Source organism: Bos indicus, chromosome 15 (genome assembly GCF_029378745.1).
Source record: "Bos indicus isolate NIAB-ARS_2022 breed Sahiwal x Tharparkar chromosome 15, NIAB-ARS_B.indTharparkar_mat_pri_1.0, whole genome shotgun sequence".
In the NCBI taxonomy this organism is placed as follows: domain Eukaryota; kingdom Metazoa; phylum Chordata; class Mammalia; order Artiodactyla; family Bovidae; genus Bos; species Bos indicus.
The window spans coordinates 37895074-37914700 of NC_091774.1; the positions used below are offsets into that span (position 1 = coordinate 37895074).

The following is a 19627-nucleotide window of genomic DNA, read 5'->3' on the forward strand; positions in this document are numbered from 1 at the left end:
CTTCCTATTTGATTTTGATCTCTGTCAATATCACCCACAGTTTCTTTACTCTGCCAGGGAAGTTGGTTCCTGTTTCCAGTTTTATTTTGTTTTTCCACACTCCTAGAACAGTCTTGTTGCACCACTTCAGAGATACCAGCATCAGACGACCTCTCTTCTCAATGGTCTGAGAATTCTTAAAGTTTCTAGATTCTAATTCCCTGTCAGTTCCCCTATTCCTCCAGCCCTGTGGATAGTAACTGCTACTTTTCGTTTTTAATCTCTGCACGATTTCTCGTTCTCTTTTGCCTTTTCAGTACTCTACTGCCTGTTTAATAATGTCTTGGAGTATTCTTTCTGTTAAAATTGCTTATGTGATGTCTGTTCTATGGACTAGAAATTGATTGAGAGAAAGCCCAGGTCTGTCCCATGCCCTACAAAATCCTACATGATCCATTCTGACCATTACATCTCTGATCTCATCTTTTACTTTTCTTTCCCCTCACTCTGACTCACAAGAAATACAGTTGATAAAGAAGTATGTTAAGCTTCACCACAGGGGTGTAGTGTCATCAAAATTCAGAATATGGGAAACTCTATTGGACAAATAACTTAGTCTCTCCAACAAATAAATTGAAGAAGGGAAAAAAATGATAGCGGTGAAGCCTCTAGATGAGAAGTGCCTTAAAACATATTAACCAGCAGCAAAGTGAAGACCTAATTTGATTTATATTTATAAATATAATATGGGGCTTCCCCGGTGGCTCAGTGGTAAAGAATTCGCCTGCAATGTAGGAGCCACAGGAGACACAGGTTCAATCCCTGGGTGGGAAGATCCCCTGGAGGAGGGCGTTGCAACCCACTCCAGTACTCTCACCTGCAGAATCCCCATGCACAGAGAAGCCTGGTGGGCTATAGTCTATAGGGTCCCAAAGAATTGGACATGACTGAAGTGACTTAGCACACATACATACTCACAATATATTCATATAATATATATAATTTCATATATGATTAATATATATGACATCATATATATCTATAAGGTAATTGAGAGATTTGAACTATTTAGTTGTTAAATTGAATTTTGGTTTTACGTTTAAGAGTTAAACATTTGAAGATACAAGTGGAAATATTTATGGACATATTGGGATTGGGTACTGGGAGAAGGTCTGGGGGAAGCAGATGGCTCATAGATATAACAACATTGGCCACAAATTGATCACTGTTGAAGCCAAATGTCTTCACCTCATTTCAAGCTAGTGTAACAAATACCACAAACTGGATGACTTATAAACAGTAAATATTTATTTCTTACAGTTCTGGAAGCTGAGAAGTCCAAGACCAGGGCACTTGCAGATTCAATATCTGGTGGAGAGCCCACTTCCTCATTCACAGCAAATTTCTCGCTGCAACCTCATATGTGGAAGGAACAAGGGCATTCTCTCAGGCCTTATTTATAATGATACTAATACCATTCATGAGAGGCTATTCTTATGACTTAATCACCTCCCCAAGGCCCCACCTCCTAATAGCATCACTTTGGGGGTTAGGTATCAACATAAACATTTTGAGAAGGACACAAACATGCAGCCTGTAGCACCAACTAATAGAAGGGATTCATTTTATTATATAAAGACTGGATTGTTTATATGTTTTAAAATGTCTGTCTTCAAAAATCTGAGGGTCCATCTACTGTGTGAGGCAGTTAACAAAAAGAATGACTCACAGGCCTCTGGAAAATGTCAGGAGCCAATGCTGAAAAGCATATACTGCAGTAGTTTGAACCATAAGCTCTGGAAATCAACACCTGTGTATGCCCTGAGATAGTGGTCAGCTGTGTGACATTGGACTTCGTGTCTCCATGCCTCTGTGTCCCACATGCAGAGTGGAAATGATAATGGGGTCTAGCCCCATGGAGTCTTCCTGAAGATTAACTGAATTAATAGCTATGAAGCACTATCTCAGAACATCATCTGGCCCATAGTAAGCACCCAAAATATGTCTATTATAATTATCATTATTACTATTATCATCAAATAGGAAGACATGTTAAAATGAACCAACAAGATCTTGAAACAAGTGTATCCAAAATATGTTTTTAATCTTAATGAAGTTCACAAATGGCATAATATTGACATTTCCTTAAACAAATTATACAATCATGTTCTTGGACAATAAAGCATAGCATCTCCATTACCATGTGTCCCCACAGGCCACAGAGGCAGTGACTGAATGTCCCCCTAAGAGTTGGCAGAGATGCCATGGTCAACAGAACAACTTTCAAAGACCCAATTTGCTACCAGATAAGCTAATGAGAGATGCCATCACATTTACTGCATATAGAATCAAATATAAAAAAGATGCACAACAAATATGGAATTAGCTTATTTTTGCATTCAGTTTCATTCCTTTCAAGTGATAAAGGTGCTTTTTTTTCCAATATCTATTAGGATGCAAACATGTATATCTTCCATGGTGCCTCCTCACCAAGTGGTTGTCAACAGAAATTAATAGAAGTGGTGAGTTTAGCTTCACGGTAACCTGAGATTAAAAAAATAAAGAAAATTAAAAAGAAGAAGAGGGGTAGGAAGAGGAAAAGAAGAAAAAGAAAGAGAAGTGGAGAATAAGAAGGAAATAATCACAATTACTACTGAAAGAACACAAATTTATAGAAATGTTTCTTTAACTGAACTCTATTTATAAATTATGGATATGAGATATGAGAAAACTTTTATGGCAAAGGATGAGAAAACAATTCAGGGGTCACTATTAATACTAGCAGTAGTATTACAGGTATAGCTCTCTTGTCTGAATCTGTGAACATTGATCAATGTTGAAGGGCTTTCCGAAACTGGGTTCATTAAGGATGTGTGACCCAGGCTAAGATTTGCAAGGCCTTCCCTTTCTGAATTCAGAAAGCTATTTTTCTCTTCTGAGAAAGATGACACTGCATCGTCACAGCCTGTCCTGTGTGTGTGAAAGAGTGTGTTAGTCCCTCAGGCATGTCTAACCCTTTGCGACCCCATGGACCCACCAGGCTCCTCTATCTATGGAATTTTCCAGGCAAGAACACTGGAGTGGGTGGCCATTTCCTTCTCCAGGGGATCTTCCCAACCCAGGGACTAAACCTGGGTCTCCTGTACTGCAGGCGGATTCTTTACCACCTGAACCACCAGGGAAGCCCACAGCCTGTCCTAGTGCTCGGATTTTGAGCTAAGTTGTAGGAGCTCACTAACTCAAGAGGAAAAATGTAATTGGAGAGAAGAGATCTGAACCCACGTCCAGTGGGTTTCAAAATGCGAGTCCTAATCTCCAAATCCCTTCTCCTCCCTTCTGACAGTACAAGGCAATCACCTTCCCAGAGTCATTTCTCTGCTCAGTCCTGAAGGTCCCTGCGGCGCCGGCCAAAGGCTTCAGAGCCCACGTTGGTGGGCACAAAGTTGCTCTTTACCACACCCCCAGATCTGCTGAGCAAGCCTGCCAGCCGATGGGTCACACAGGTGGCAGTGTTGCAGGACCTCTTCTGGGCAGTGATGCTGGTTTGCAGGATGGAGAAAGGAGAAAAGGCCTGTCAGTGAGAGGCTGCGGCAGAAGCCTACCCCATTGGGCTTTCAGAAAGAGAATTGTAGCTCTTCGACATATCACTTAAAAATAAGTATTTCCCCTAAATGCAATTATCAAGGCTGTTAGGGGAAATGACCTGGCAGCCTTTGCCAGAAGCCCTGCCTAAAAGTTTTCACAAAAAATGCACTTCAGGGCCATGTGACAAGTGCTAAAACCCTACACTTACCATCCCTTACATTCACCCCACCCCAACACACAAGGAGCATATGAGGACATACCCTAGCCCAAAGCACCAACAAAACCACTTTCTATGGAAAATGAAAAATTTCTGAAGTCTTACCTGGAAAAGGCTCAGAGCACCGGGTTTGCAGCATCCTCCCCCAGCAGTGCTTACCTGCTCCGCAGCACATCTGTTCTCATTGCAGGAGCTGGTTCACAGGACTCTTACCACTCCCTGTATCCCACTTACCCTAAGGTGAAGGCTACTTTTAAGCATAGGCCCTGGACACTCTCAGGCCTTGGACGAGGACCAGAGTAATGACCACCAAAGTGTCAATCCTTTTAGAAAATAGATTTATTAATCAATGACGAGGCATGAGGGATGAAGCAAGAATTGGAGGGTTCTGCCATGACAACTTTGGAATCTCAGAAACTTCCCTCACTCTCTCTCATTTCTAACCTTATCTGTGAGTCCTGCTGTCTTTCCTTCCATCCTGAGGTTCCTGGCATTCTTTGTCATAAGCAAAGCTACCAATACGAGCTTGAAGAGCAATCAGAGTGAAATCTGCATGCATTAATTTCATCCATGGGAACAAGAAAGGAAATCAGGAAGCACTGGAAGGAGTTCAGTTGGCATCCTGGGGCACCCCAAAATGGAAGGAGTGGTCCCTCTCCAAGCTGTTGGCTACGTCCCTTTTCTTGCCAGGTGTTTCAGGCCCGAAGCCCATGCCAGAGAATCTATGATAGTTGTTCAAGTCCTTCCAGTAAGCACTCAGCACACAGGTACTCAGATTACTGCACCGCTTAGCTCTGGAGCCGTCCAGGCTGCAGGGAAAAGACATGCCAGACAATACCATGCACCCAGGGCTGCTCCTGGGGGCAGTCATGCAGAAGGTTAGACCAGGGAGGGGGCACTTGGCACAGAGGTGGAGGGGGCAGGCAGGAGGCAAAGCTCACACACCCTCCACTAGGAGAACTCAGAGGTTCTCTGAGCCAGGGCAGAGTGGGGAAGGGCTGCGGTGGGGAAGGGGTGACCTTTTCTGGCATTCCACATGCTGCTCAGTCCTTCCTGCTCTGCAGAGAGGTTCTCAGGGTGGATGCAAGTGCCATACATGGCTCTGCTGGTGTGAACTCAAAGCTCAGCGTGCACAGGGAGGTGGGGATGGGGAAGGGTGTCTGGTCCAGTGAGAACATGCACATGTCCACAGATTCTACACATCTAAAGGCCCCGGACCTACCTCAGACACTGCTCTACCTGACCCCACCCTCTGCAAGGCCTTTGGGTTTACCTTGCAACTGTGCAACGAAGGTGCCTTGCAGGTGTGAAAGAACATACACAGGTTAAATTCCTCAGACATCCTGAGCTGCAACAGGTCCATCTCCTGGCTCCACACTTACCAGTCCTAACTCATCCAGTGCTGAGTGTTCTCCTCAGTAGGGCAAGACCAACTCCCAGAATAAGTACTTCCACATCTCCCCATCTCATTTCCTAACAGCTTTCAGGAGTTGATCTTTTCAATGTGTCTAACTAACCACAGTTCCTCCAGCTGCACCTGGACGGACCACAGTCTTCCATGGAGGCTAAGAATGACTGGGTGCCGTCCTGGTGAACAGGGACAACCTGCGGGGCTCTGGCCAGATGTTGTTTTTCCTGCTTCTCTGGGCTGCACCCTCCTGAATAGGCCAAGGTTGGGAGGGGAGACTTACCTGGAGTCCTCTGTCTCCTCCTGCTCCTCCTCCTGCTCCAGCTCATTGGTCTTCCTCTGGACATAGGCCTTCACCAGTGCGGCCAGCAGGAGGCGCCCTTCCTTCTCACTGAGTGCCCCAGGATCTGGGAGGGTCTCCAAAGCTGACCTGGAGAGAGGAAGCAACCCCAGCAAAGAGGCTCTGAGCCCCTGCCTGCCTCCTTTCCAGAATAAGCACCCAGGCTACCCAGTCCCTGTGGCTTTCCCAGAGGACATGGCTCTCCTGACTCCTAGCCCACAGGGCTCAAGGCCAGTGTCCACCTAAGGGGGTTGATTCACTGGGAGCCTCCCCCTGCTGTGACCTCAGAGGCAAAAAAAAAAACTGCCTGATCCCAGGGTCAGTGGAAGAGGAATAAGTTCGTGGCTTCATGCTGCCTCACCTGAGTGGTGTCGCCTGGAGACTGCCTGCCTGGCACAGGACCAAGATGCTGAAAGCCAGGAAGGGGGAGGATTTCCCGAAGCCCATGATGCCTCTCTGTAAAGGGAGAATGACGTTACCACTGCACCAAGACCAAGCACCATCTGGAGCTCACAGACCCAGGTTCCAGTCCGGCCACAACTGCCTTGAGAATTCAGGCAGGTTACTTCACTTCCCCACGCCTCTTTTCAGTTCATATGCCAGATAGGCTGCTTTGAATCTCCAAATATACATTACACTGAATAGTTTGGTAAGTAGAAATGGGTGTGCTGGGGAGGGGTGGGGGGAGGGTTCTGGTTTTGCTCTGTGAAAAGCCAGGAAGAAGCCACACACGTGCACATAAAGCCACACCTTTTGCCCTAGGCAGAAGCCAAGCGAGGACCCACCCTTGCTGTAGACTGTGCCTATCTTCTTAGGGACTGAGAAATCTAGGACCACTTTACCTCTGCTGGACTTCTCTGCCAACGGGTGGGAGAAGAAGGCAGGAGGGGTAAATTGGAAAAGAGCGTTAACCTCTCAGTCTGTGGGTTTGGGTTTGGGTTTGGGAGTAATTTAATGTGCAGGATCGTGACTGGACTCTGCCAGTGCATCCCGTCTCTGCTGAAATGCGGTTTAGCAGCAGGTGCTGGGCGCCAGCTCCCCGAGATGAGCTCCACGTTCTGGCCGGCTGACTGCACTGCCCCAAGTCCATGCCAATGCCCCAGGCACGCAAGCGAGCTGCAGACGCCTCAGAGGAAGCTTCAGGGCTTAACCGGCCGGAGAACCAAACACGATCTCTCCTCGGGACCCAGACTGCTCAGGGCACTCCCAGAACAAACTCCAACAAGATCCTGCATGCGAAGGACGGGCACCAAGGCAGGGGCCGAGGACCAGGGCAGGCTAGGAAGCTAGGGCTGGGCGCACGGAGCTTCCAGCGTCCAGACGACACCCTGGGGATGCTTGCGGTTTCACTGGCGCTAGTTAGAAGAAAATGAGCTGTCGGCCACAACCTTCTGCCTTCTTCCCAGCGGGACAGGCAGCTAGGAGCACCTGGCTATAGGTGGGCCAGGATGGCCTTCAGAAGCAAAGGAGAGGCAAGCAGGCAAGCGGATGGAGCAAATTAGCTGAACTATCCAGAGGCTGGTAATCAGAGTGAGCAGCATAGGAAGTTCTCACCTGGCAACTCGAGTTTCAGGAGAGGGCGAGCGGCGGGTCCCGGGGACAGACACAACGCCTGCTGTGGGCGTCTTCTCTGCGGAGCTCTCGGCTCTTATGCGGGTGATAGGGGGCGGGGAGAGCCCCAGGAGTCCGCACGGCCAATCCAAAGTGGCCAGGAGCGACCCAGCTCCGATTGCGTCATTGCCCGCGCTCCCACACCGGTCCACTAGGGAGAGGAACCGTCCGCTCTGGCTGTCATTCGCAATGAGGTCATTGCTTGGGGAACCGGAGGGCTGGGAGGGAGTGGAGGGCGTTCGACGTCCAGAAAGTGGGAGCAAACTGGGGGAGAAACTGGTGTAACTGACGGTGAGGGGTCAGAGTGCCTCTCACTTTCTCTGCAACTGAACTCGGACCTCGCACCCCCTCCACCCACTCCATTAGGGACCCCGGCCGGTCACTCAGACTTTGAAGGGATCTCAGATGTAATAGACCACCTTGGAGGAAGGGGATGGTGAGAGGAAAGGATCTTTGAAAAATTAAGCTCTTTGGACCATATGGGGTGATCCGGTATATTCTTCCTCCCTACTCTCCTTCAACCGCCCCTTCGAAGTAGTTTTGCTTCCAGTCTGGTAACCTGGCCTCTTTTGCCTCACTCCTCTGGGACAGAGGTGGGAGTGGAAGAGAGGACTGGGGAGGGGGCTAAGCTGGCACTGCCTGCACAGAAAGCTAGACACCCCTCTTGTACTCCCTAATTCTCGACTGCTAGTTCAGCATCCCCTACTCTAACCGCGGATCTGCACCGCGGCGCTGGAGTTGGTTTACACAGCTGTCCCACTCCTCTGCCTTCTGTTTGCCAAGCTGCTGGGCCAGGACGCCTGTGTCCGGGTTTCTACCCGTCTCGCCCCACACCCCCGCCCCACTTTCCTGAAGCGCTCGATTGCAGAGCTGGAGGGGGGGGGGTCAGCGTCCACCCACAGGTGCTGCAAGCCCAAAGGGCAACCTTCGAATACATAGGTTCGAAGCCCCAGGCTGTCAGTGCGCGCACTCACGCCTCCCGCAGGTGCACACCGCACTCACCTACCTGGACCCCAGACACACGCTCTCCTTTCGCACTCACAAACGGACACTCCGCAGACCGCCAGCACTCACTCCAACAGACGCGCCCTCACCCGCTGTCCGCTAAGGAGGGAGCGCGCATTCACCCAACCCCACCTCGACCTCATCTGAAACCAACACCTCGAGTTTCTGCTTTCGGAAACAGGCACGTTTTACGTACACAGGGGTACGCGTTGTCCCCACCGACCCCCGCCCCCAACACGCACATAGACACACGCGCCAGGTGAACAGGTGCCGCTGGGAGCTGACTGTATCTGCCCTTTCCTTTTTCCTTAAGGAAAGACGGGTCTGGAGTCCTCGAGGCGGGCTCCCAAGACACGCGGGCGCAGCGAGAAGATCCCGGCTCTGGAAGGGTCGCCTAGGGACTGTGGGGAGAGGCAGTGGGGGAGGAGTGAAGGAGGCACTCACCTTCAGAGCCTCAGGCTAGCACCGCACCACGTGGTCGCGGCGACACCAGACGCGCCCGCCGGGCCCTCCTGAGCTCGCGAAGCCTCTCAGGAAACCTGGCCCAGAGGTGCGGGGCCGGGAGCGAAGCCAGAGGCCGGCCGAAGACCCTCAGCTGGTGACCACCGCTTCTGCAGGTCAGGAAGGAGCACAGGGAACGTCTGTCTACATCCTCCGGGTTTTCTGTGACAGAACGCTGCTTGGGGGCACAAGACCGGTTGCCCTCTAACACCTTGGCAAAAGAAACTCCCAAAGAATCAGGTTGGCCAAACGGCGATTCTTGCTGGGCCTGCTATGCTGGCGGGAGGAGGCACAGGGCGCAGGACCCGGAGTCTCCCCTGCTCCCGGGAAGCCTGAGCTGCGCCGAGAAGGTGGGGAGTGGGGGGCTGCTGATCCGGAGGGACTGTCTCTCTGCGCCCCAGTTCTTAGGCTCGCTTTCAGATGCAACCGGTGACACCGAAGCGGCCTTTTACTTGGGGGCTCTTCTGCACGAGTCCTGCAAATGTGAGGAGACACTTCTGCGTCCCTTTCCGGGATTCTGGCCGGGGAAGGGGGCTGCCAGGTGGACAGGTGTCGCTGGGAGCTGACTATACCTGCTCCCTTCCCCGCTTCATCCCGGACCACTGAGCTCTGGCAGAGTGTAGCCCGCCTAGCAGCCCCGGGGCAGCCCTGCTCCTCGGAGAGGGCCAGCGCAGGGGACGAGAAAAGACCCGGAAGCCCCCGACCTTGGAGCCCGGGCTCCCCAGCGTCCACCAAGCTCGAAGCCCGCAGAGAGCGCAGGAATCGGGTTTGGGGTTCTGCCTCCCTAGAAGCCCCAAAATATGAATGTAGGAAAACTTTGAACTCTTAGGGTTAAGGGCTGAAAAGCTGGCATCCTCTCCAGAGACTGTGTCACTTGGACTTTCCTAAAGTGTTAGGACCCACAGCCTTGCGGCCCCCCACTGAGCACGGTACAATCCCTGGGGCTCCTTCCATTCCGCATGCGGTGGGTGGCCCAGAACCCGAGCAGAGCTCCTGCCTGGGTGAAGTCGGTGAAAATTTCTCTAAAAGCCACGGAGGCTCGAATCCCTGTGCAAGAAAGGGGAGCGCGCACCCTACCTGGAGGCCCATCTTGTCACAAGCAGTCCCGGTTCCATGCTTTCAGTATCTTGTTGGGTACCCAGAATTATTTGCCCTAATCTTCCTCCACTAGGGTCTTTGCACAGTGTTTGGAGCACAGTAGGTGCACAGCAAAAGTTCGGTGACAGGGGAGTGAGCGAGGGGATGAATGAATGAACAGTTCCAAGGGTTCATTACAGTAAGAGTCAGCAGGAAATTCGCAGCCAAGTTGAACAGCACCCAATTTAGATCCATTAGATGGAAAAGCAGAATGTTGATCCAAGGAAGTACCTCTTTTTATTTAATGAAAGGAATCCTGATGTCCTGGTGGAAACTTTCTGGAATATAACGTGAGAGGAAGGGTTCCGAACTCCAGCTTGAAAAGCAAAATAAGGCATTTCCCCTCAACCCATCCTTTATTATATTTGTGAGTGAATGGAAGAAAAAGTCAATAAAATGCCTTGTTTTCTAAATGGAGAAAATTACATTTTGATTTTCCTGGAACTGTTCTGAGCTTCAAGGCATCCCAATCAAACCAACTAGCATGAGGATTTATAGCGAATGGTTTCCCAGGAATAATCTTTTGCTCTTAAATTGTCTCAAATGTTTCCATGCTCATTTTAACTATTTTATGTAATTATTTTTTACATTTTGAAAATGATAGTCATTAATTTTTAGAGAGAAACAGATTCCATGTACTATAGCCTTTGAAGTTTATTTTTATTTACTTTAACTTACTCTCTGTTTTCTTTAAAAATTTTCTTGGAGACACATCCCTTAAAGGAAAGTTTTATTCATGCAACAAATACTGAGAACCCACTATGTGCCAGGCATTGTTACAGGCACTAGCAATTCACAGTGAACAAAACAAAACCCCTGCCCTCCTGATGCCTATATTACAGTGATGTATTTAACAGGAGTCCTTGTATATCACCTTCCACCCAAATGAAACACATACATATCCTCACCCAGGAATTGAACTGGGGTCTCCTGCATTGCAGGTGGATTCTTTACCAACTGAGCTGTGAGGGAAGCCCATATTCCACTCACATCCTCACAATATAGTAATATCATCTATCTGTCAAACAGATATTCAGGGTTTATATGATTAAGACAACGTACAGACTAGCTGAGCTACATAGTGAACTTTGATTACATTTTCTTGTATGTTTTACTTTTAGTTAGTAATTCCCTCTCTTTTCATTCTGCCATCACCTGTTTATTCATTTTCCAGTGTCACATTTGTCCCTCATTCTTGGTTTACTACCTCACTTTGGTGGAGCAAACTCACCATTATACGAGAGATTTTCCAGAAATTGTTAAAGCATTGTCCACTTGTCTCCTATTTCCAGTGTGACTGTTGAGAAATCCATTTCCTTTTTTTTTTTTTTTTGTATAGGACCTCTCTCTCTCTTTCTCTCACCCCCCTTCTCTCCCTCCCTCTGTTCCAGTCTTCTAAAATACCATGATGTTGTGTCTTGGTGTGGGCTATTTTTATTTATTGTTCTAAGTACTGGAATAACACTTGCAATAAGAAAATTCATGTTCTTCAATTTAGGGATATTTTCTTGCTTTATTTCTTTGATAATTTTATCTTTTTGTTGTTTTTGTTTAACTTTCTGGGAGACTTTTTTTAAAATTTACATTGTTTTTAAATTCTTTTGATCATAGTTTTAACTTGCAATAACTTTTTTAAAATCCTGTGTTAGTTTTTACTTCCTCCTGTTTTTATTTAATGGGTACAGCATCATCTTCTAGCTCTCTGCAGCTGTTAAATATAGGTCATTTGTTTTGTTTTTCTTACTTTAGAGATTGCCCTCGTATTTCTAGTTCTCCCTAGCTGCTGATTTATATTTAAGAGGGAGGTAATAATATGCTATTCAGAAGATGAGAATGGCAGAATTGTCCATCAATAGACCTGAATATAATAAAATGATTAGATAAGAAGCAGCCTTGCCTTTCTATTGGGGGAGGATGCTAAACTAAGAATAACTTGTAAGTCTTTCCTCTTGGCTCTTCATCTCCTAAGAAGATTCCTGCAAGGATTACCAGGATGGGGGGTTGGGGGATAGAGTATAAACTGATGAGTAATGAAGAAAGAGGCTGAGAGTTTTATCATTCATTATAATAATCCTCCAGTCTTTTCTGGGACCCAGTCATCTAACTACATAGGATACAGAAGAAAATTTTGGGTCTAGCTACTCCTTTTAAAGGCTTGCAATTACTCCAATTTTCAACCCAGTCTATAACACCACCAAGAGAGGCAACCAATTCCTCAGAGCCCAGAGCTTGTCTGGAGTCCTTGCTTCTTGATGGCTTTCCCTGCCCTACTAGAGTAGTTTGCACTAGAAATATATGTCATTACACAGCTTTCTCTTGTGCTAAACCAGTTAAGAAGACTGGTTGAAGGGTAAGAGATACAGTAATTACAGAGCCCTCAAATTAGATTCAGTCCACTGGGCACTTGACCTCAATAAAGTCCCACTCCCCATCACAGGCAACCTGCTTGGGAGGCTTCTTCCTCCAAACCCCAGAGAAATAGAGATGCCAACATCTAACTTGCAGAAGTCCTTTCTTAGAGATTATTTTTAGAGTTGTCTGTGTCTGCCAGAGAATGAGCAAAGCATGGTGGCCCAGACCCAAGCTGGTCACTCCTGAGAGATGGACAGTGAATGACGTCAAGGAATTACTCAGGTTGGGTTCCTCTGAGATGATTAAGCTTCTTTCTTGGCTCAGACTCACTGAACCCAAACTGACTATATCCTCCCTGTCTGAAAGCATTATTCCATACTGCAATGGAAGTAGAAATACAGGTAAATCTTTCTTGTAAAGCTCATTAGAGAAAACTTTCCTGCATTCAACACTCTCAGAAAAATGAGAGTTTTTGCTAAAGTAAATTTCCAGGTAACAGAAACATACTTTAAATGGAAAACAAGCTTTTTAAAAGTCATTTTGGATGGAAACCCTTTTTAAATGCATGGCATTCTCCTCTTAACCTTCTCTGAATGACTCACAGCTATCATCAAGAGCACATCAGTCACAGTGTTGCATCCTATGTGAGGGCTGGACTTAGTGGACTGTTTACCTCCACACCTTTTGACCCCAACTTCTGTTTTTGAGCTCTTGGTCCATTGTTTACAGTTAGCATGTTAGTTATTCATATTTTGTTGACTATGAGACACATAGTCAGTATCTCAGGATCACATTTTTGGTTTTTGATGGTTTCTGCTGGTCACTGTTAATATATCTGCCTCTAGCCTCAGGCCAGCTTACCAGAATTTTCACCTGCTAATTCAATATCATTATGAAAACAATAGAAACATGCTTCATAGAACTGGCTGGAGCAAATCAGAAGTAAGGAAGGTTAAGAGAAAGATCTGAGTGTCTCTCTTGTGAGAAATGGCAGAGAGATCTAATACATTTTCTGACCCTCAACTATATGCTCTGCGTGTGCATGCTAAGTCACTCCAGTTGTGTCTGACTTTCTGTGACCCTATGGACTGTAGCTCACCAGGCTCCTCTGTTCATGAGATTCTCCAGGCAAGAATACTGGAGTGGGTTGCCATTTTCTTCTCCAGGTGATCTTCCCCACCCAGGGATCAAACCCAGGTCTCTTACCATCCTCCCCTGGCAGGTGGGTTCTTTACCACTAGCACCACCTGGGAAGCCCATGTCTTCTATAGAAGGGTGTTTCTGGATAAGTGGGTGTTTCTCTAATGTTAAGGAAGTTTGAGTTAGACCACGGGTTTTAAAATGGATCTTGCATAACAGTGTTGTCCAATAGAACTTTCTGCAAAAATGGGAATGTTCCAAATTTGTGCTTTCCAGGGCAATTGCAACAAGCCACATGTGACTCTTGTGCACACAAAATATAACTAGTGCAACCAAAAAGCTGAATTCTAATTTATTTTAATTAATTTAAAGGTAAATAGCCTCATTTAGCTAGTGATTAGAGCATTGTAGATGACAATCCACTGTATAGAGTAGTGGTTAGATGCATAGATTTTGGAGCCAGACTGTTTTTTGTTCAAATTCTGCCTCTCACACTTATTTAGCTGTTTCATCATAGACAAATAGCTCAAACACTCTGTACTTCAGGATCCTCCTTTGTAAAATAAGGATAATGTTACTTATTTAATATGGTTTAATACAGCTACTATGAGGATTAAATGGGTAATAAACCTAAAGTGCTTAGAACCGTGTATGGTAACTAGTAAGTGCTATACACATGTTAACCATTGTCTTACACTGGGTTTCTCCAGAAGCAGAACTCAAGGCAAACCATTTATTTGGGAGTTGTACCAGTAAGGGAACAGGGAAATGAGACAGGGGAGGGAAGATAACCATTACAGAGTATGCAGGTTGCAGCTATAGGCCACTTGATCCTGCTGGAGATCCCCTGGAACACTTAAAGAGAAAGCCTCAGAATTATTCCACTCAAAGAAGGATTAAGTTATTTATCTACCAACTCCAGTCCGTCACCAGTTTAGGACCGCTCCCACAGGTGCCAACTGCCTACCACATCTAGCCAGTCCTGCATGGCCAGGGTCCTTGGCCAGAGAAAATTCCCAGGTCACAGGTGCTTGCAGTAGAAAGCTATGGTTAAATACAAGAATAGGAAAAACTGATGAGGCTCTATGACAATCTTCTACAGTCCGTGTTATTATTATAAAGAGTCTGCCACTGCTTAATGACCCTCCCTAAAAATGGGCAGGAATACATTTCTCATCCACACTGTGTCCTGAAAGATTAGTAAACAGGCTGTGTGATATGCGGATGTCACTTTGTTGACTATTCCCACTCACTTGATTCTTAAGGTTTTTGCTCAGAGTATTTAGAAAGCCTTTGGTGGTCCTGGGTCTTAGGGTCCATTATCTTCAGTGCCCATTTCGTCAGTAAGCAAACACCAGAAAAATTGGTGCTCTCTAGTCTCTTGCAGCAATAACTCAAACACACACACAGAGAAACTTCCACTCAAAGGAAAATATAAAGGACATGCTGCCAAAGACTCATTAATGCTGGATGAGCTTGGGGCGGTAGGAGGAAAATAAATCCAACCCTGATTTATTAGTTTTCATGACTTGATTTGTTACTTCTTGTTGAACAGACCCTATTTTCTCAAACCTAGCAGCTTAGAAATTTCCTTGGCCAAGAAATTACTGGGGCATATCTTCTGTTTGTTGTGGAAGATAATCATATCAGGCTTTTTTCATGAATGGGTGTTTTCAGCTCTCCATCTTGATGGGTTAAAATTAATTTTTCATACACATACCTGAAAGGATGGAGGATTATGGGAGGTGGCAGAATGACTGATAGCAATAATGCTAATTTTTAACATTGGACACTGTATTCATCAGGGTGCTTAGTTGTATGTAACAGAATTCTCCAAGCTAATTTAAACAGGACAGTACTTGTTATGTGGAAAAGGCAATGGCAACCCACTCCAGTACTCTTGCCTGGAGAATCCCATGGATGGAGGAGCCTGGTAGGCTATAGTGCATGGGGTTGCTAAGAGTTGGACACGACTGAGCGACTTCACTTTCATTTTTCATTTTCATGCATTGGAGAAGGAAATGGCAACTCATTCCAGTGTTCTTGCCTGGAGAATCCCAGGGACACAGGAGCCTGTTGGGCTGCCGTCTATGGCGTCGCACAGAGTTGGACACAACTGATTCGACTTAGCAGCAACAGCAGCAGTACTTGTTACGAGGTATTGAGTAGCTTACAGAATTTTTTTAAAGAGCCAGAGAATCAGGTGCAGATGTCACACACCCAAAAGAAAAACCAATCACACCGTGGAAATGTCATAGTAGGAAGTCCACTGCTGCTCGCCCATAGCAGTTTTCACTCCAAGGAATTCCATGGTTGCCTCAGAATATCCAGTCTCCTATCATACAGCCATTATTGTAAAATGTTCACGTTTGCCCTCCCAGTCTTTAGAAATGCCTCTGATAGCCAGAGCCCAAGCTTTATGTGCATTCTAGCCCCAAAAGGACCTGAGAAGAAATGTCTTTAATTTTCTAACCTTTATAGAGAGGCTTGCAAGAAGGGGTTTGGATGAGGATTGAGTAATTCACATACACCTTCACTTGGATGTCTAATAAGTCTCTCTATCTAACCATGTCAAAAAAGAATTTTTTTTTCTGTCCAAATCTGTCCTTCCCTCACTTTTACCCATCATAGTAAATGGTAGCACTAATAATCAGTAGATTCAGCTCAAAAGTAGGTATCATTCTTAACTCCTCTTTTTCTTTCACCTACTTCTAATCCATTGATGAGATATAGTAACTAATTACTCCACTCCTATTTACTCTCCCTGCCCCCAAAACATTCCAAATCCATCCGTTTATCCCTGTCTCCATCAAAATCTTAGTCCATTCAGACAGCTGTAACAGAATAACACAGACTATGTAGATTATAAACAACTGAAATTTATTTCCCACAATTCTAGGGGCTGGAAATCTAAGATTGTTGTGGCAATATGGTCAGGGGGTGGCCCTCTTCCAGGTTTCAGACTTCTCACAGTATCCTCACATGGCAGAAGGGGGCAAGGGAGCTCTCTGGGGTCTCTCTTATGGGGGCATTGATCTCATTCATGAAGGCTCTGCCCTCATGACCTAATCACCTCCCTAAGACTCCAACTGCTAATACTAACTTACGGAGCATTAAAATTTCAACATATAAATTGGGGTGGGGGCAGAGATACAAACATTCAGACCATGGCAACCTGGGACTGTAGTCCAAGTCACCATCATTTCTTGCCTGAACAATTTCAGTAGTCTCCTAACTAATCTCCTGGATTTGACGGTTGCCTCTGTAATCCCTTTTCCATGTAATGCTCAGAGTGATCTTTTAAAAGCATAGATCATATTGGGTTACTTCCCTTCTTACAGTGCTCCAGTATAGTTAGGATAAAAATTTTAATGCTTTTCCATAGCTTTAAGACAGACATGGTCTAGCTCCTATCCATCTCAGAAGTACCCTCTGATGACAGTCTCCCCTCATCCAGATACCCACACTGGACTTTTTGGAAGTCTTAGATCTAACACACCAAAACCTTTTCCACTCCAGACTTTTTGTACTTGCTGGCTCCTCTGCCTAGAAATGTCTTTCTTATCTGTCAATCTTCCCCTTCTGTGACACCACACAATACACACACACACACACACCACCACCACCACCTTTGATGGCTGGCTCCTTATCACTGTTCTTTTTGCAACTTAAAAATCACCTACTTAAAAAAGACCTTCCACAACCATCTTATCTAAAGGAATCCCTCCAGTCTCTTTATGACATCAACCTGTTTTACATCCTTTACAGAACTTACCACTCTCTGAAATTATCTCTGAAATCTACTTATTTGTGTATTATTTGTCTTCTTTCACTAGAATGTAGGTAGCTCTTGGAGAGCAGTCACCTTGAATACCTTGTTCACCACTGTATCTCCAGTTCCTGGAACAGTATCCAGCACAGAAGTTGGATTTGATAAACATCTGAAGAATCGCTAAGTATGTGAATGCTTACTATGCAACACTTAGCAGTATGCTGAGAGCTCTACTTAGATCATTTTACATAATCCTTATGTGTTAATCCTTTCTTCTCCAGAGAAACAGAATCGATAGGAAACTACATACAAATTTACCATAAGAAATTGGCTCATGTGATCAGGGAGTCTGAGAAGTCCAAGATCTACAGTCAGCAAGCCAAGACCCAGGAGAACAGATGTCAGAGTTTTAGTCTGAGTTTGAAGGCAGAAAACTTATGTCCCAGCTCAAAGATAGCCAGAAAGAAAGAAACAATTCTTTCTTATTTAGCCTTTTACTCTTTCTAGGCTTGAGTGGAATGGGTGAAGCCCACTCACATTGGGGAAAGAAATATATTTTACTCAGTCTATGAATTCAAATGTTGATCTCATCCAGAAAACACCTTCACAGACACACCCAGAAATAATATATAACAAATATCTGGAAACCCTGTAGCCCAGTCAAGCTGATACATACAATTAACTATCACATCTAATAACAACCTTATGAAGCAGATATTTGTATGCTTGCTATCCATCTGGGGAAAAAATAAAGATGGAAAAGTTAAGTACTAGCTCAATGTCATATCCAGTCTTAAGAGCAGGATTTATGTATAGACAGTCTGACTCCAGAGCCCACATTTAAATATTTTTGTTTATTTGTCTCTTTCATGTCAACTGTAGATATTTAAGGAGAAGAAGGAAGCTCTTGGCTTCCCAGGTGGCGTTGTGGTAAAGAATCCACCTGCCAATGCAGGAGATGCAGGAGTCGAGGGTTTGATCCCTGGGTCAGGAAGATTCTCTGGAATAGGAAACGGCAACCCACTCTAGTATTCTTGCCTGAAAAATTCCATGGACAGAGGAGCCTGCTGGACTACAGTCCATGGGGTCATGAAGAGTCGGACACAACTGACCCAACCAACAACAACCAACAGGAAGCACTTGATAAATGGTCTTATGAGCTCAATTATATAGAAGAGGCCTGGAGAACAGAATGAACTATAGGCAGCCCCAGTCGTCTCCCAGACGTACCCAGCCATAATTGTTATAGAAGATTCTTGGGGAACCAAATTAGCTCCCTTATAGACCATCACATTCTTACAATCATCACACATCCTTCCAATATATCTGAAGACGGTGGCAACACCCCAGAACTTTTCAGAGAGGAAGCCTCCAGAACCAAGACCAGAGCCTAGTCTCTCCTTAGTTGACTACTTCTCCACAGTGGATGGACTGCATAGGTCAGAGGTGATATCTGTCTTCCATAATTAAAGGAATGAATGAACCACCAGGTGCAAGAGTCAGAGTTAACCAAAGTCTTGACCTAGGGCAACAAATGTGATATTCCAACTGAAATCAGGTAGCAATCCTGACAATGCAAAGATGCTATGCAAATTCTACTGAGAGATAGACAGTGCTTAGAACAATGCCTGGCATATAGTAACCACTTAGCATGTATTTGTTAAATGAATAGTAGTGGTATAACAACTTTATTTTTTGCTTTTTTGCTTGTTTTGTTTTTTCATCATCACCACCACCTTGTTAGATCATTGATGTGTTTGGACATCCAAGTTTGTGATCTGGAGTTAGGGGAAATAGCATTGTTTTGCATAGAGGGATGAAAAATTGAAGTTCCCATAGAGCAGTCTGGAAGTGAAAGGAGAAAGAGGAAACAACAGAAGCCCCAGAACTCACAAGGGTAAACAGCAAGGGAGAAACTCTTCTTGGTAGCTAGGGGATGAGGTAAGGGACAAAAAACGGAAAAGAACAAAAATGCCTAATATGAAAATTTAGTTTATTAACTTGTCGAGCTGTGTTGTGACTTCTTCCTTTACCCCATATCTTTAATAAAATTGATGATAATCTTTTCTGTCTTGTTGGACTATTTTTGAGGAAATCAAGGAAGGCATTGAGTTTTTCATCTCAGAGTCCACATGAGACAGAACCAAAGACAGCACATGAAAAAACTGGAACCAAGAGATGATAAAGCGTGAAATAAGGGTTTGAACTGACTCTCTTGTAAGGGATTGGTAGACTTCAGCTCAGATCTGGGTTACACAAGCATGGAACAGCCACTCAGTGAAAGATTTCTTCAGATTATTACCTTCCACTTAGTAGAAATGTGAGTCCTCCTCTACCCTTCTCCTTTGTGAGGCTCTGCTGGGAGTTGTTCACTGAAAAATCTTCATTCCATTGCCTAAACCCCACTGAACTCACTGTACCTTCCCCCAGATCAGAAGTGACTCACAAGTAGCTGATTGCAAAAGAAATCCAGTAGAGGGCAAAGCTCTCACATTCCCTTCCTTATTAAGAGCTTCTATGGTTTCATGTGTCATTTGGTAATTGAGATTGTCAATTAGCCACCTCATCTCTGGTTCTCAT

At 45.4% G+C, this 19627-nt stretch overlaps 1 protein-coding gene across 1 annotated transcript; it reads right to left on the reverse strand.

Moving 5' to 3' along the window:
• Window positions 1-2062: 2062 nt before the first annotated feature.
• Window positions 2063-7171, reverse strand: CALCB (calcitonin related polypeptide beta). The gene is made up of 5 exons (XM_070803141.1): window positions 7084-7171; window positions 5891-5985; window positions 5473-5619; window positions 3337-3518; window positions 2063-2523 (listed from the first exon to the last, which is right to left on the reverse strand). The coding sequence occupies exons 2-4, from the start codon at window positions 5974-5976 to the stop codon at window positions 3359-3361; spliced, it is 393 nt and encodes a 130-aa protein (XP_070659242.1). The 5' UTR covers window positions 5977-5985; window positions 7084-7171; the 3' UTR covers window positions 2063-2523; window positions 3337-3358.
• Window positions 7172-19627: the final 12456 nt, after the last annotated feature.

What these genes read in the sequence shown, in the direction of transcription:
- CALCB (XM_070803141.1), bottom strand. Translation starts at nt 5,976, where the DNA reads ATGGGCTTCGGGAAATCCTCCCCCTTCCTGGCTTTCAGCATCTTGGTC. An exon ending in CTCCAGGCGACACCACTCAG is followed by an intron (nt 5,620 to 5,890) that starts GTGAGGCAGCAT and finishes TCCTCTCTCCAG; the next exon opens with GTCAGCTTTGGAGACCCTCC. An exon ending in GAGGAGACAGAGGACTCCAG is followed by an intron (nt 3,519 to 5,472) that starts GTAAGTCTCCCC and finishes CCTGCAAACCAG; the next exon opens with CATCACTGCCCAGAAGAGGT.